We start from the raw sequence: 16,436 nt of genomic DNA on the forward strand, positions 1-16,436 counted from the left end.
TAGTCTGTTCCTTTGGAAGAATTGCACAGTAGTTAAGACAGCTTGAGTGGATGTGGTTCTATAATGGAAATGTGACTAGGATATTTGCAAATTATTGGAACTAATATATGTGAAGCATGGAACTGGAAAGCAGAGTGCAGGATTAAACTGTATGATTTGAAATAATCACGAGAAAACTGCTGTGCTAATGGTAATGGTGTTTGTAAAAGCATTGCACCTCTTACATATTTAAGTTCACAAGGCCAGTTGTTCTTAGCGCTGTAAAGTGAACGGAGCTAACCTGTCTACAGGGAACCAGCCTTCTTAGTATTGTGTGTTTCAGTAAACAAATTACACAGCACAATAGTCACCTTATCAATAAACACTTTTTCCACAGTAGAACTAGGTGATGCGATATACCAACAATATTTTCTTTTCTTCTTGTTTAACTGTACATTTAGATAATGGTATAGAAAAGCTTTTAAATTTTAAGGATGAATGCAATTAAAACTTCTTTCACTTCTCTAATTTGCAGTTGTAATTTTTTTTTGTGCTAGTGTTGGTATGTGTTTGGTGTGGTTGAAGCTTGAAACTGAATCACAATTTAATGAATGATGGTGTTTGCTGCAACTAAATTTAGCTTTATATAGAGATTCTTCAACTTTGCAGTTACTTTAAAATATATCTATGCTTACATTTCAAATTGTTCAAAGATAGAGGAAGGTCAGTGCAGGAGCTAAAGACATTTAAGTTGGGAAGGCATCGTATTGAAGACTGTCCTTCCACTTCACAGGGAAAGGACTTTGTCATAGAGTCATTAGGATGCAGAAGGAGGCCATTCAGCCCGTCAAGTCCATGCCAGCTCTAGAGCAATCCAGTCAGTCCCATTCCCTTGCTCTATCCCCATAGTCCTACAAGTTTATTTCCCTCGAGCCCATCCAATTTTCTTTTAGAAGCATTGATCATCTCCGCTACCACCACCCTCATTGACAGAAAGTTCCAGGTCATTACCATTAGTTACACCACAGCAGCTAAACTGTTAGTAACAATTATAAAACATTGCATATTTGAGAGTATCCTGATTTACTAGCAGGATGGTCGATCAGTTGTGTACGAGTAGAAATAAAACACATGCTGTAAAATGAGCAGAAATTATTGTTCTGTGAAAGTTGAGTAGTATTACCAGTTGTAAAATAGAAAAATAATTCTAAATTAACTGGTTCATTTAAGGTATGCAAAAGCAGTTGTAATTTAACAGAGAGCTAGTTAACAATGAAGTCATGTAGCAGAAGAACTTAAGTTCTTTAAGTTTTATACAGCACCAATATTTCATTATTTGGGGGCTATTCCCCTATGTTTTTCTCTTCTAGTGCAAAATGTGGGTACCAAAGAGCATATGGAAAGCGTTGGATCTTCTGAACAGGATAAGACAATTAATTATGTGAGAAGGAGGAAGCAGCGACCTGCATTGTTGAGCTTGACCAATGCTGAGGTGATTGGGGTACTACGACCCAGGCAGGTCAGGCTCGACAGTCCTAGTAATCGCTATGCTGGAGACTGGAGCAGCTGTGGTGAAAGTTACCTTTTGAGATCAAAGGAAGATAGCATAGAGGCAGACTATGATGATGTTCCTTCAGAAGATACTGGGAGCGAAGAAGAGAACACAGCAGCAAACAGGACAAATTGTGTGATGGAACCGCATGCAGAGCCTAAATCCAAAGAGCAAACATACGAAGCCTTTGTAAGGATGCAGAAGATTAATCCAGCACTTGAGCGTAAAGTGAACCTTAAAGATCTTCAAGAAAGTATTGATACCCTAATTGGAAACTTAGAACGAGAACTCAGCAAAAATAAACTGAATGCCACTTGCTAAAAACAAGTACTCTTCATTCTGGGATAGAGGAATAATATTGCAGGCCCAACTGAACAGTTTTATTAGCTGTTTTTTGATGGTCGCGCACTTCTGTATATCAGAAGTAGCATGAGTCATCTAGCTCATTTCAGGCATTCCAGGACATTTATATGTAAACTTTTTCTTCTTATTGGAAGAATTCTGCAGATTGACCCTTAGGGGTATGTGGTGCCTTAAAGGCATATATTTTTAAGTATACTGTAGACTGAGCACTGTGTTCAGGTAGGAATGTTAATTGATGCACTTATAAAGCAGGCTTTTGATGAGGACTTTTTGAAGGAGATTAGCCATTGCCACTCAGCAGACACTCTACGGATTGAATCGTGAGTCATCTTGAAGAATCTAAAGTGTTTAATTCTGATCATTCTCATTATTGAGAATGGTTGCTGCTTGGCAGATCTTTCTACAATGTGACGAGTATTTTTTTTCTTTCAGCAATAATTACCAGTTAATGATTTGCTGGTCACCTTTTCATTTGCAATATAATGCCAAGGCTGCTATGAAGAGACCATTTCCACAAAAAAAAACCCTGCACATTTTTTGGGTGATGAGAAATATTGTAAACTGTGTTCTTTCTTTATTATTAACACGTCTCTGTAACTATTTAAACGCAAATCAAAACAAATGGTATATTTTTCTAACCCAGTATATTTTTGATAAAGTGTGGACACATCATTTATAGTGTCGCACCTACCAGAAGGCCAAATACTGTTAGATGTACTGCCTGGGAAATGTAGCATTTATAAATATATAAAAGTGCACGATGAGAGCTGTGAGGAAGTGTTAACATAATATGGCTGATCATTTGCAATATCTGCTGTGGTATTATGTTTTTGTCACGTCAGTATTGATAATTAAGGTTATTAACAGAGCATTAAAACGGGTGTTTTATATTCGAATGGTCTGTATCTTTACGCAGATAGGAAATGTGAATGAATAATGACTCTCAGTTATAACTGTCAGCCTGTGTTTTTAAAGGAATCTTTGAGATGCTGATTTGTGTATAGTGTTGGGTACATTTTACATTCATCTTTTATCTACTTCTGGGTACCTTTCTGTATTGTAATATCAGTTTTAATGACTAAGATGAGAATTTACATAGAATTACGATATAAACGTTGGGGCTCAGATTTTGGCAATACTGCAGTAGCATGCTAAACGAAAAATTTGAAATCTATTCAGACCAAATACTTGGTACAAGTATAGAGTGGATTTCCATTTAAATCCTTTTTTGCAATCTAATTATTGTAATCCACACAATATAGAAAAGCTGAGTCATAGGAACAGGGCATCTAAAGAATACCTGACTAAATGGAAATCCTCATCTTGTCCCCTCAAGGAAGATATTCAGGATGGTCTCCGAACCAACATTTGTCTCAGTATTAAAAAAGGAGCCAAATGTCTCAATTTTTAGCCTGGTTGATACTTAAAATATTAGTTACAAGATCGATACTGCTCAAAAAGTCATCCATCTGGAAACTCTACAATCCCTCTTCACTACCACAATTTTGAACTGTTTTTGACTAATGACATGGTTTTTGTTTATACCAGTGTCCAGAAACTCATTCAATATATTGATCATTCTATCTAAATTTATCTATTACTAGTTTGAACTGGCATCCCTTTTATTTACCTCCACAATTAAGTTTGAAGTAGCATTTAGAATTTACCTTTCCTGGGATTTCTAGAGTCTATATATCTGACTGATATTCACTGGACACTCCAGCCAGAGTTTTATGCAGGTCTGGTCAGCAATTTTCCCCATTCATTTTTAATGAATGGGGAAAGTTGCATGGTAGGAAGTGATAGGATCAGCAATAGAGTCATCGGCCGGAATTTAATTAGGCGGCAGAGATTCTGCCACCGGTCTGGAAGTGGGGTGGCGGGGTGGTGGTGGAGTCCTGCTGTCTGCCGAAGTGAGATCCCAAGGCTGCATTTTGTCGGCCACAGCCAATTAACTGGCTGTTACCGGGACTGCCATTCCTATGAAGAATGGCGGCCCGTCCCTCGAGCAACCGGCCCAATCAGAGGGTCAGCAGCTCAGCATCACCACCACTAGCAGTGACCACTGCTGGTGCTGCATTGCAGGACGAGGGCACATCAATGGCCATGCACCTCACAGACAGGAAAGTGGGGTCTGGGGGCACAGGGCCCCGTCAGGGAGGCAGGCCCCTGCGAGGGTTGGCGAGGGCAGGAGGTGCAGTTGCCATGGGGGGAGATCCCTCTGTGAGCCAAAGAGTGCCTGAAAAGGAGGTACCACCACCTGCCAGAGCATGCCAGATTTAACTGGACAGTCTCTTCACATGGCAGAGCCCCCTCCAGCAGCTGGTAAAATGCCAGTGGAGGCAGGAAAAGGTCCTTAATTGTCCACTTAAGTGGCTCAGTTGGGCTCCAGGCAGGCGGCTGTCTGTCACCTTTCCCGTCACTGCCAAAATGTCTTGGCAGTGGCACGATGATGCAATGGCCTTCGTGTGCCATTTTGCCAGCCTTCCCACCTCCCAGCTCATCACCAAAGGGCTGGTAAAATGCAGCCTGTAGAATGGTTACAACACAGGAGGAGTCATTTGGGCCATTATGTCTCTGCCAGCTCTCTGACAACAACTCAACCAGTCCCACTCCCCCACCTTTTTCCCATAACCCTGCAAAGTTTTCCTTTTTTGAAAGCCACAGTTGAATATGCCTGCACCACTACTTTATTCATAAAATTTGTAAAATTACATAACGGGTCAATTTTGACATTACAAGAAGTGCAATACAGATCCGTTTCGTCCGTTTCCTTCAATACAGTACATGAAGTGCCTCAGTACACTTGCCAGTAAAGGTTATATTTGCAATGTACATTTACATTCCATATTAAACTCTCTGGTTGATACAGCCCAACACAGTTTCTAGCCTCTGGCCGTTGTATGGTAGGAGGGCCTTTGACGGTGGCCTTTCCCAATTGAGACTTTGTGGCGGTTGCCCCAACCTTTAATGCATCTTGAACCTTGAAATATGCCAGTCTGCAACATTCGGTCATCAGCAGCACTTTGCACTGGAAGACTGCTGAGACTGCAGACATGCTGGAAGGATCTGACTGGGAGGGCCCTTGGTCCTTGTTTAAAAGTTCTTGAGATGCGACATTCTTTTAAATTAGTTTGATGGTCCTCTCGGAACAATCCGACAGGATCCACCACTTCCTTTTCCTACAGGGCCTCAGACATTAAGTGCGGACCACTGCTTGATGGACTTGTGGTCAAATGTGTTTTTTTGTACAAACTTTTCCACAAGGAACAGGTGGTATCGCACAGTCCAAGCAAACGGAGTGTTCCGTGGCAACTTGGCAAGACCTATCCTTCGCAACAGAGGACAGATAGAACCTCGGCATGCATACTGAGGGTTTGCGCACAGCTTGATGCAGGTGCAGACAAAGCTGGCCATCAGGATGAGGGGACATTGGGTACATTTCCCCCGCACCCCCCCCCCCCCCCCGCACCCTTATCTAGAGATTTGTACATCATGTCTCTGCAGATAAAGTGGAAGATGGCTCAGGTGGCCAGCAAGCAGGAGTGGGGGATGGGTCAGACTTGTGCCATGTACAGCAACACCAAAAGCACCTCACACCTGAAGACCAGGTTCTTACCTGCAATGAAGAGGAAGCATTGCTCCCACATGCCCAGTTTCTGTTTCACCATGGCTATTTGCTTCTTCCAGTTTTTCGCGCCGCTCCGGCCTCTCCAAACCATATCCCCAGCACCTTTGGGTAGTTTGACCTGACTGTGAAGGGGGCAAAAGATCAGTCAGCCCAGTTCCCAAAGAACATGGCCTCGCTCTTGTCGTAATTTACTTTGGCCACCAAGGCCAGTTTGAACAGGTCACAAATGCTCATCAGTCTGTGCACCGACAGCAGATCTGAGCAAAAGATGGTGACGTCATCTATGTATAGGGAGGCTTTGACCGGAGTGCCTCCACTGCCTGGGATTGTCGCCCCTCTTGTGCTCGCATCCTTTCTGACATCGGCAAAAGGTTCAAAACCACCCACGAGCAAGACAGGAGAGAGGTCAGCCCTGCCTGACTCCAGATTTGATTGGAAAGCTTTCCAATTTCCACATGTTGATTGAAACTGCACTACTGATATTTGTGTACAGCAATTGGATCCAGTTATGGATTCCCTCCCCAAACCCCATTTTGGAGAGAACGTCCATCACATAGGTGTACGATATTCTGTCAAAGACCTTCTCCTGATACAAACTGATGAAGCAGGTATCCATTCCTGTGTCCTGGACATTGGCGATCATATCCCTCAATAGCACGAGGCTATCCAAGATCTTCCAGCACACACACAAGCAGTGCATTCCAGATCCTAACCACTCAGTTTAAAAAAAAATGTTTTCCTCACGTCGCCAATCACTTTAATGAAGAAGCGGTCAGCTCAAACAGGCAAGTGCTTCATTTAAATATTAAAACAGGTGTGCAGGATTGCTGGGCAGTGTTAGCTAAACCGAAGGTTATGGCAAAGGTAATGATAATGTTAACGTGAATGCAGTACAGCGCTGACATGTCCAAGAATAGTCAACTGTGGCCTGAAACCTGGCTACACTTTTTAACATTGTGACGTCTCTGTAGAGTTTGAGATCTACCATCCTCTCCTCTTAAGGAGGGGTATTTTCAGTGGTGATTTTGATTAGGTGACACTAAGTCCTATCTCACTCCCTTGGTCTGTATCAAAGTCCTGACTCAAGGGGTGTTGCTCTGACTGCTTGCTTTTTCTTTTGTGGTCTTGTGTGCTCCAAGGCATCCATTACACTTGAGGCCCTCCATGACCAGCGGCACAACTATTGATAGTGATTTAGTTTTATTTTGTGCTTTTAGTTTGGTTGAACCATTTGTAAGAGTATTTTAATCTGTCCTGATTTCTGTCCTGGTGACTGGTTTATCCAGTGCCACCTTTTTGGGTCCATTAAAATAGTCCCGATGCAGAATTATCACCGTTTCAGCAGCCATAAAACAGGGTCAGGTGTTGAGCTAATCAGTCACTTGCCTGCGCACACATTCCCGCTCCATGGGCTTTGTTTCAATTCTTTCCCTTGGTTTTTGCCTGTTTTCTTAGTTCTCTGTGCCTCCTGTCTTGGCAAAGGCTGCCAGTGAGTTGGGATGGTATTTGAGGTTCTTGGCTTCAGAATTTGTGTTTCCATTGTGATATTCCCCTTATTTGTCCAGGTCCCTTTAAATTTAAATTGCTCTTGGTTTTCTGCTACATTATCTATTCAAATCTGCAGCTGAAATTAAGCTAATGAGTCCACTACAGCAAACAGCATATTTATATTTAAGTCTGTCAAGCGTGCCAACAAACATTCTGGCATAACCAGAAAATCTAAGCTAATATAGAGTCGTACAGCATAGAAACAGGCCCTTCGGCCCACCGCATCCATGCTGACCATAATGCCTATTTATACTAATCCCACCTGCCTGCATTAATTCCATATCCCTCTATGCCTTGCTCATTCAAGTACCTGTCCAGATGCCTCTTAAATGTTGCTACTGTTCCTGCCTCCACCACCACCTCAGGCAGCTCATTCCAGATACCCACTATTCTTTGTGTGTAAAATTTACCCCTTTGATCCCCTTTAAACCTCCTCCCTCTCACCTTAAATCTATGCCCTCTAGTTTTAATCACCCCCACCATGGGAAACAGACTCTGGCTATCTACCCTATCTATGCCTCTCATAATTTTATATACCTCTATCATGTCCCCTCTCAGCCTCCTTTGCTCCAGGGAAAACAGACCCAGCCTATCCAATCTCTCTTTATAACTCGAGCCCTCCAAATCAGGCAACATCCTTGTGAATCTTTTCTGCACCCTCTCCAGCTTAATCACATCTTTCCTGTAGCGCGGCGACCAGAACTGCACACAGTACTCCAAATGCGGCCTAACCAACATTACGTACAACTGTAACATGACATCCCAACTCTTGTACTCAGTGCCTCGGCTGATGAAGGCAAGCGTGCCATACGCCTTCTTCACCACCCTGTCTACCTGTGTTGCCACTTTCAGGGAACTATGTACTTGCACCCCAAGGTCTCTCTGCTCAACACTCCCCAGGGCCCTGCCATTCACTGTATATGTCCTGCCCTGGTTTAACTTCCCAAAATGCATCACTTCACACTTGGCTGCGTTAAATTCCATTTGCCACGCCCTTGCCCACTTTCCCAATTGATCTATATCCTGTTGTAACCTTACAACCTTCTTCACTGTCCACTATACCACCAATTTTGGTGTCATCTACAAACTTACTAATAATGCCCTTTGCATTCGCATCCAAGTCATTAATATATATGACAAACAACAGAGGGCCCAACAACGATCCCTGCGGCACACCACTGGTCACCTGCCTCCAATCTGAAAAACAACCCTCCAGTACCACCCTCTGCCTGCTATCACCAAGTCAATTTTGTATCCAATTTGCTAGCTCACCCTGGGTCCCATGTGTTCAAACCTTCTGGGCCAGCCTACAATGCGGGACTTTGTCAAAGGCTTGCTAAAGTCCATGTAGACAACGTCCATCGCCCTGCCCTCGTCAATCCTCTTGGTCACCTCCTCGAAAAACTCAAATCAAATTCGTGAGACATGATTTCCCACACAAAGCCATGCTGACTATCCCTAATCAGATGCATATAAATTCTGTCTCTCAGAATCCCTTCCAATAACTTTCCCACCACTGATGTAAGGCTCACCCTTCTTAAATAAAGGCACAACATTAGCTATCCTCCAGTCTTCCGGTACCTCAACCGTGGCTAACGATGACACAAAAATCTCTGCCAGGGCCCCAGCAATCTCCTCCCTTGCTTCCCATAGCATCCTAGCATACACCTGATCAGGCCCTGGGGATTTATCCACCTTAATGCGCTTCAAAACCTCCAACACCACTTTTGTAATGTTGATATGCTCCAGGATATCGGTCTTCCCTTAAAACCTCGCCCATTTCCCGTGGCTCCACACATAGATTGCCACACTGATCCTTAAGGGGACCTACTCTCTCCCTAGCTACCCTTTTACTCTTAATATATTTATAGAATCTTTTAGGATTCTCCTTTATCTTATTTGCCAGGGAAATCTCATGGCCCGTTTTCACCCTCCTATCTTCCTTCTTAAGTGTAGTCCTACATCCCCTATACCCCTCGAGGTACTCGCTCGATCCCAGCTGCCTATATCTGACATATGCCTCCTTCTTTGTCCTGACCAGACCCTCAATGTCCCTCGTCAACCAAGGTTCCCTAAACTTGCCAGCCTTGCCCTTCCATCTATCAGGAACCTGCCGGCCCTGAACTCTTCCCATCTCACTTTTAAAAGCCTCCCACTTACCAGACGTCCCTTTACCTGTAAACAGCCTCTCCCATTCAACTTTTGAGAGTTCCTGGCTGATACCATCGAAATTAGCCTTCCCCCAATTTAGGACTTCAACCTGAGGACCAGTCCTATCCTTTTCCATAACTGTTTTGAAGCTAATAAGAGTTATGGTCACTGGTCCCAAAGTGCTCCCCCACTGACACATCAACCACCTGCCCAGCCACATTTCCTCAGAGGAGGTCGAGTGTAGCCCCTTCTCTAGTAGGGCTATCCACATACTGCTTCAGAAAACTATCCTGGACACACTTAACAAATTCTTCCCCATCTGATCCCTTAGCACTAAGGCAGTCCCAGTCAATATTAGGGAAGTTAAAATCACCTACTATTACAACCCTATAATTCCTACACCTATCTGTGATTTCCCTACATATATGCTCCTCCACTTCCCTCTGACTATTGGGGTCCTATAGTATAATCCCATCAAAGTGATCACCCCTTTCTTATTTCTAAGTTCTATCCAAATGGCCTTGCTGGACATTCCCCCCGGGATATCCTCTCTAAGTACTGCCATGATGTCCTCCCTAATCAATAGTGCAACTCCCCCTCCTCTCTTACCTCCACCTCTGTCACGCCGGAAAGATCGGTACCCCGGAGCATTGAGCTGCCAGTCCTGCCCATCCCTCAACCACGTTTCTGTAATAGCTATAATATCACAATCCCATGTACCGATCCATGCTCTGAGTTCATCCGCCTTACCTGTAAGGCTTCTTGCATTAAAGTAAATGCAGTTTAGCCTACCAGATCTTCCACACTCCCTGTCCTGCCCCTGCCCGGCCTGCCTACTGGACTTGCTTTAACCTCTACATTTGCCTCAACTATCTCATCTGAGAGACTACTACTTTGGGTCCCACCCCCCTGCAAGACTAGTTTAAACCCTCCCAAGTAGTGCTAGCAAACCTCCCCGCAAGGATATTGGTTCCCCTCCAGTTTAGATGCAACCCACCCTTCTTATACAGGTCACCTCTGCACCAGAAGATATCCCAATGATCCAAGTAGCTGAAGCCCTCCCGCCTACACCAGCTTTTCAGCCACGCATTCATTTGCCTAATCCTCCTATTCCTACCCTCACTAGCACGTGGCACAGGGAGTAATCCTGAGATTACAACCGTAGAGGTCCTGCTTTTTAACCTTCTGCCTAACTCCCTATATTCACTTTGCAGGACCTCATCTCTTTTCCTGCCTATGTCGTTAGTACCAATACGGACCACAACCTCTGGCTGCTCACCCACCCCTTTCAGAATGTCCTGCAGCCGTTCTGAGACATCCTTGACTCCAGCACCAGGGAGGCAACATACCATCCTGGAATCTCGTTTGTGGCCACAGAAACGCCTATCTGCACCCCTTACGATAGAATCCCCTATCATTATCGCTCTTCCAACCCTTTTCCTCCCCTGTTGTGCAGCAGAGCCCTCCGTGGTGCCACGAACTTGGCTGTTGCTGCTTTCCCCTGGGAGGTCATCCCCCCCAGCAGTATCCAAAGCGGTATATCTGTTTGAGAGGGGGATGGCCACAGGGGACTCCTGCACTAACTGCCTGCGCCTACTACTCCGTCTGGTGGTCACCCATCTCTTTTCTGCCTGTGCAGCCATTACCTGCAGTGTGACCACCTCACTAAACGTGCTATCCACGTATATGAAATAAAAATTTACAGTATCCTTGAATTTCCTAGTTCCATAACATGAAAAATTATTTAATTTGAATAAGAAATACAAAACTAAAAATGAAATAATCCACACTTAAGGGATTAGATTTTGTAGTTTTGTTTACATCCAGAGCAGTAACAATCTAATTAAGATTTTAAACTAAAGTGGTACTTCTTTTTTTCAAACATTTTGACCTTAAATTTTTTTTTAAGAATTGGTGAACGAAGTCTTAAACACTTAACTGAAAATACGAAGTCGTGTAACAAAATAAAACAAAATTGCCAGTGCAATATATGTCTCGTGTTCTGTGCTTCAACTTGCTTTTAAAATGACCATCTAATGTGTACACAGTGTATAATGTGAACAAATTTTACCATGTTTGATTTTAATTAACACTCCTCACAGCTTAAAGATTCTTTGTAAAAGGGTTTTCAGGCTCTAATTTATCTGTTGAAATTTTTATTCTTCTGTTTTCGTAACCCTGTATGCATTCTGTTACACAAAAATATAGTTACCTTGAACCTGATAAAGTATCACTAAATATGTAAATATGACTTTATATGCTGTTTGAGTACTGTGCTGTACTGTGACAAATATTAAATGCATATTTAACAAATTCAGTTTTTCTGATACTGCTAAAGGTAGTATTTAGTCAATTTCTCTAATATTTTGAGTGCAATCTAGGGTAGTTTAAAGACATATATGATGCAATACATTTTATTATGTCATTTTTCAATTAGGTTGCACATGTGTTTACTTACGTATGCAACTCATTTGTAATTTTAAAATGTTTTTTTTTAGATTTTTAATATTGTTTTAGATCACAATATAGTTAGTTGTACCTCAGAGCTAATAAGAGTACATCTTTTCAGAAATAAAATTTTCCAAACCATCAACAACAAAAATGTACTAAATATTCATGTACTTCGCACTAAAAAGCGTAATACTTTTTGGGGAAAAAAAAACTCTCCCCAAAGAGATGGCAGGACAAAATCTGCACTGTTAAAGAATGTGGGATTAATTTTTGGATATTGTAAATTTGACAAGTACATCTATAGCCCTGATGTTTGCTACTAAACAGAAGACTTGACTCAATAACTGGGAATCCGTTAAATAACTAAAAATTCACTGATCTGTTGGATTCCATTCAACTTTAAATCATTGAACAAGCAAGAATACCTCTAATCAGAATGCAAATAGTTTGTGTGGAAAAGATTTAATAGTTAATAAGTACATTTCAACCACACATCTGGAGCACCCAATTTGTAATTCTGGCTTCTGAATCACATGTACTTTGTTTTCTAATATAGGTAGAACTATGACTGTAAATTAGTTAAATTGAGATTGTATATTGAGAGTTATGGATATGTTGTCTGCTAAAACTTGCATTGAGATTTCATTCTGCTAAAGAAGACACAGTTTGATGGTCAATATTTAACATGAATGGTGTTTTCTTAATGTATAATGAACATCCCATGGAATTTAATGGACGCAGGTACACTAGATGAGAGTGCGTAATTTTCATAGCATCCATACCTCTCAATTTCTGTATAGTGCAACTAGCTTTGATTGCATTTACTTTGGCAATATGCTTAGTTGAACAAATCTGATGATTCGCTTTTGGTTCCACTCTGATCACAAATTTTTAACAATTACAAAGGATCTACAGCACTCAACTGGTCTTTGGCGTTATACTGTACACTCTCCCAGTCTAATTATCTCTTCCCACCCTGTCCCATGTCCCTCCATTCCTGTCTCCCTCACCAAGCCTGTCCTTGAATGCATCATTATTAGCTGTCTCAACCACTCCGTATGACGATGTCCATTTTCACTGTCTAAAGAAAATACTCCTGAATTTTTTATTTCACCTGTTCGAGGCTATCATATATTTATGCCCCCAAGAGTGGCAATAGTTTCGCCACATCCACTGTATGGAACTTCTTAATAATTTTAAAGACCTCCAGGAGATTTCCACTTCGTCTTCTCTCTTTCAGAGAGCAGAACTTCAGCCTGCTCTATCATTCATCTTAGTTGCTTCCTCTCAATTTTGGTAGCATTCTTGTGATCTTTGTATTTTCTCCAGTGCTTCATTATTGTTTTTGTAGTATGGAGACTAGAACTATACACACAATGTAGTCTTACCAAGCTTCTATATAAGTTTTAGTATTACGTCCCTGCTTTAGTATTAAATTCCTCTAGAAATGAACCTCAGTACTTTAGCTTGCACTCTTCCTGGCATTATCAAGTTGTTAATATTTTTAGTGATCAGTGTATCTGTATTCCTAGATCTTTGTTCCTCTACCCTTTCCGTGAACATATGAATTAGGAGCAGGAGTAGGCCACTTGGCCCTTTGAGCCTGCTCTGCCCTTCAATAAGATCATGGCTGATCTGATTGTAACCTCAGCTCCACATTCCCGCCTACTCCAATAACATTTCACCCCCTTGCTTATCAAGAATCTATCTACCTCTGCCTTAAAACTATTTGAAGTCTCGGCTTCCACCGGCTTTTGAAGAAGAGAGTTCCAAAGACTCACGACCCTGTGAGAGAAAAAATTTCTCCTCATCTGTCTGAAATGGGTGACCCCTTATTTTTAACAGTGACCCCTGGTTTTAGTTTCTCCCACAAGAGGAAACATCCTTTCCACATTCACCCTGTCAAGACCCCTCAGAATCTTGTATGTTTCAATCGAGTTGCTGCCTCTTCTAAACTCCAACAGATACAAGCCTAGCCTGTCCAACCTTTCCTCTAAGACAACCCGCCCATTCCAGCTGTTAGTATAGTAAACCTTCTCTGAACTACTTCCAATGCATTTACATCCTTCCTTAAATAAGGAGACCAATAGTTTTTACCTTCCAAAGAAGTAGACTCCTTATTCTTCCTACCACCTCACACTTTGCTTTATTGAATTTCATTTGGAATTTATTCAACAACTCTGCAAGCTTATCTGTGCCTTCCTGTATTTCGATGTGATCCTCCACATTATTAGCTATACCACCCCTAACCCCTTAATTTGTAAATCTGCAAATTTGTACACCTCACCTCCAATTTGAGTGTACATTTATGTACTTGATGAATCACAGAATTGTTACAGCACAAAGGAGGCTATTCGTGTCTGCACCAGCTCTCCAAATGAACAATTCATCTATTCTAGTGCCATTCCCCTGACTTCTCCCGTAATCCTGTAAGTTCTTCCTTTCCAGATAACTGTTTAATTTCCTTCTGAATGCTTCGATTAAACCTACCTCCACCACAATCTCAGGCAGTGCATTCCAGACCTTAACCATTTGCTGCTTAACTTTTTCCTCATGTCGCTTTTGCTTATTTTGCCGATTACTTTAAATCTAAGCCCTCTCATTCTCAATCCTTTCACAAGTGGGAACAGTTTCTCTCTATCTACTCTGTCCAGACCCCTCATGATTTTGAACACCTCTATCAAATCACCTCTCGGCCTTCTCTTTAATGAAAACAGTTCCAACTTCTCCTGAAGGTCCTCATCCCTGGAACCAATCTTGTAAATCTTTTCTGCGCGCTCCCCAATGCTTTCACATCTTTCCTAAAGTGCGGTGCCCAGAACAGGACTCAATAGCTCAGCCTCAGCTGGAGTACTGTCTTATACAAGTTCAACATAACCTCCTTGCTCTTGTACTCTATACCCCTATTAATAAAACCTAGAATACGGTGTGGTTTGTTAACCGCACTCTCAACCTGTCCTGCCACCTTTAATGACTTATGCACTTATACACCCAGGTCCCCCTGCTCCTATACCCTCTTTTAGAGTTGTACCCTTTATATTGTCATTCCGTGCTCTTCCGACCACAGTGAATCACTTCACTTTCATCTGCCACTTGTCTGCCCATTTCACCAACTTGTTTATGTCCTTTTGAAGTTCTACACTATCCTCCTCACAGTTCACAAGGCTTCCACGTTTCTTATCACCTGCAACTTTTAAAATTATGTCAACTACACCAAGGTCTAGGTCACTGATATATATCAGATGATCAGAAGTGGGGATGTTCGCTGCTGATTGCACAATGTTTAGTACCATTCACGATTCTCAGAAATTAGACTGCTATCTGGAAAGGAAGAACATACAGGGTTACCATTCTCAGATACTGAAGCAACCAGTATCCAGATGCAGCAAGACTTGGACAACATTCAGGCTTGGGCTGGTAAGTGGCAAGTAACATTTGTGCTACACAAGTGCCAGGCAATGACCATCTCAAATGAGAAAATCTAACCATCACCCCTTGGCATTCGATGGCATTACCCTTGCTGATTTCCTCCACTATCAACATCCTGGGGGTTACCATTGACCAGAAACTGAACTGGAACAGCCACAAATACTGTGGCTAAAAGAGCAAGCCAGAGGCTGGGAATTCTGTGGCGGGTAACCAACCTCCTGACTCCCTAGTGCCTGTCCACTGCAAGGTACAAGTCAGGAGTGTGATGGAATACCCTCCACTTGCCTGGATGGATGCAGCTCCAACAACACTCAAGAAGCTCGACACCATCTAGGACAAAGCAGCCCGCTTGATTGGCATCCCATCCATCACCTTCAACATTCACTCCCTTCATCACTGACGCACAGTGGCAGCAGTGTGTACCATCTATCAGATGTACTGCAGCAACTCACCAAGGCTCCTTCAACAGCACCTTCCAAACCCACGACCTCTACCAACTAGAAGGACAAGGGCAGCAGATGCATGGGAACAGCATCACCAAGTTCCCTCCAAGCCCCACACCATCCTGATTTGGAAACTATATCGCCATTCCTTTACTGTTGCTGGGTCAACTCCCGTTCTAATAGCTCTATTGGTGTACCTATACCCCAAGGATCGCAGCTGTTCAAGAAGGCAGCCCACCATTACCTTCTTGAGGGCAATTAGAGATGGGCAATAAATGCTGGCCTAGCCAGTGATTCCCACAGCCCGTGAATGTATATTTTTAAAAAAATCAGGAAAAGCAAGGGTCCCCTGGGGATCTCCACTACAGACCTTCCTCCGGCCCTAAAAACATTTATTAGTCACTACTTTCTATTTCCTATCACAGAACCAGTTTCGTATCCATATTGCTACTGTCTTTCTTATTCCATGAGCTATAACTTTGCTCACAAGTCTGTTGTGTGGCACTGTATTAAACACCTTCTGGAAGTCCATGTACACCACATCAACAGCATTACCTTCATCAACCCTCTCTGTTACCTCTTCAAAAAAAACTTGAGCAAGTTAGTTAAACATGATTTTCTCTTGACAAATCCATGCTGGCTTTCCTTAATTAACCTGCGTTTGTTCACGTGCCTATTAATTTTGTCCCCAATTATTGTTTCTAGAAGTTTCCCCACCACCAAAGTTAAACTGACTGGCCTGTAGTTGCTGGGCTTATCTTTACATCCTTTTTTGAACAAGGGCATAACATTTGCTATTCTTCAGTACTCTGGTCCCACCCAAGTCTAAGGAAGACTGGGAAAATTTTGGCTAGTGCTTCTGCAATTTCCCTCTTTCTGTAGTATCCTT

General features: G+C 42.5%; 1 protein-coding gene across 1 annotated transcript in view; it reads left to right on the forward strand.

Annotated features, from left to right (window-relative positions):
* Nucleotides 1-11,625, forward strand: part of syde2 (synapse defective 1, Rho GTPase, homolog 2 (C. elegans)) — a 176,340-nt gene extending 164,715 nt beyond the window's left edge. Inside the window, exon 7 of the mRNA XM_068036595.1 lies at nucleotides 1,350-11,625. Within this exon, the coding sequence (XP_067892696.1) occupies nucleotides 1,350-1,852 (503 nt within the window). The 3' untranslated portion in view covers nucleotides 1,853-11,625. The remainder of the gene's footprint in view (nucleotides 1-1,349) is intronic.
* Nucleotides 11,626-16,436: the final 4,811 nt, after the last annotated feature.

This window comes from Heterodontus francisci, chromosome 8, assembly GCF_036365525.1.
Source record: "Heterodontus francisci isolate sHetFra1 chromosome 8, sHetFra1.hap1, whole genome shotgun sequence".
NCBI classification, from domain to species: Eukaryota; Metazoa; Chordata; class Chondrichthyes; order Heterodontiformes; family Heterodontidae; genus Heterodontus; species Heterodontus francisci.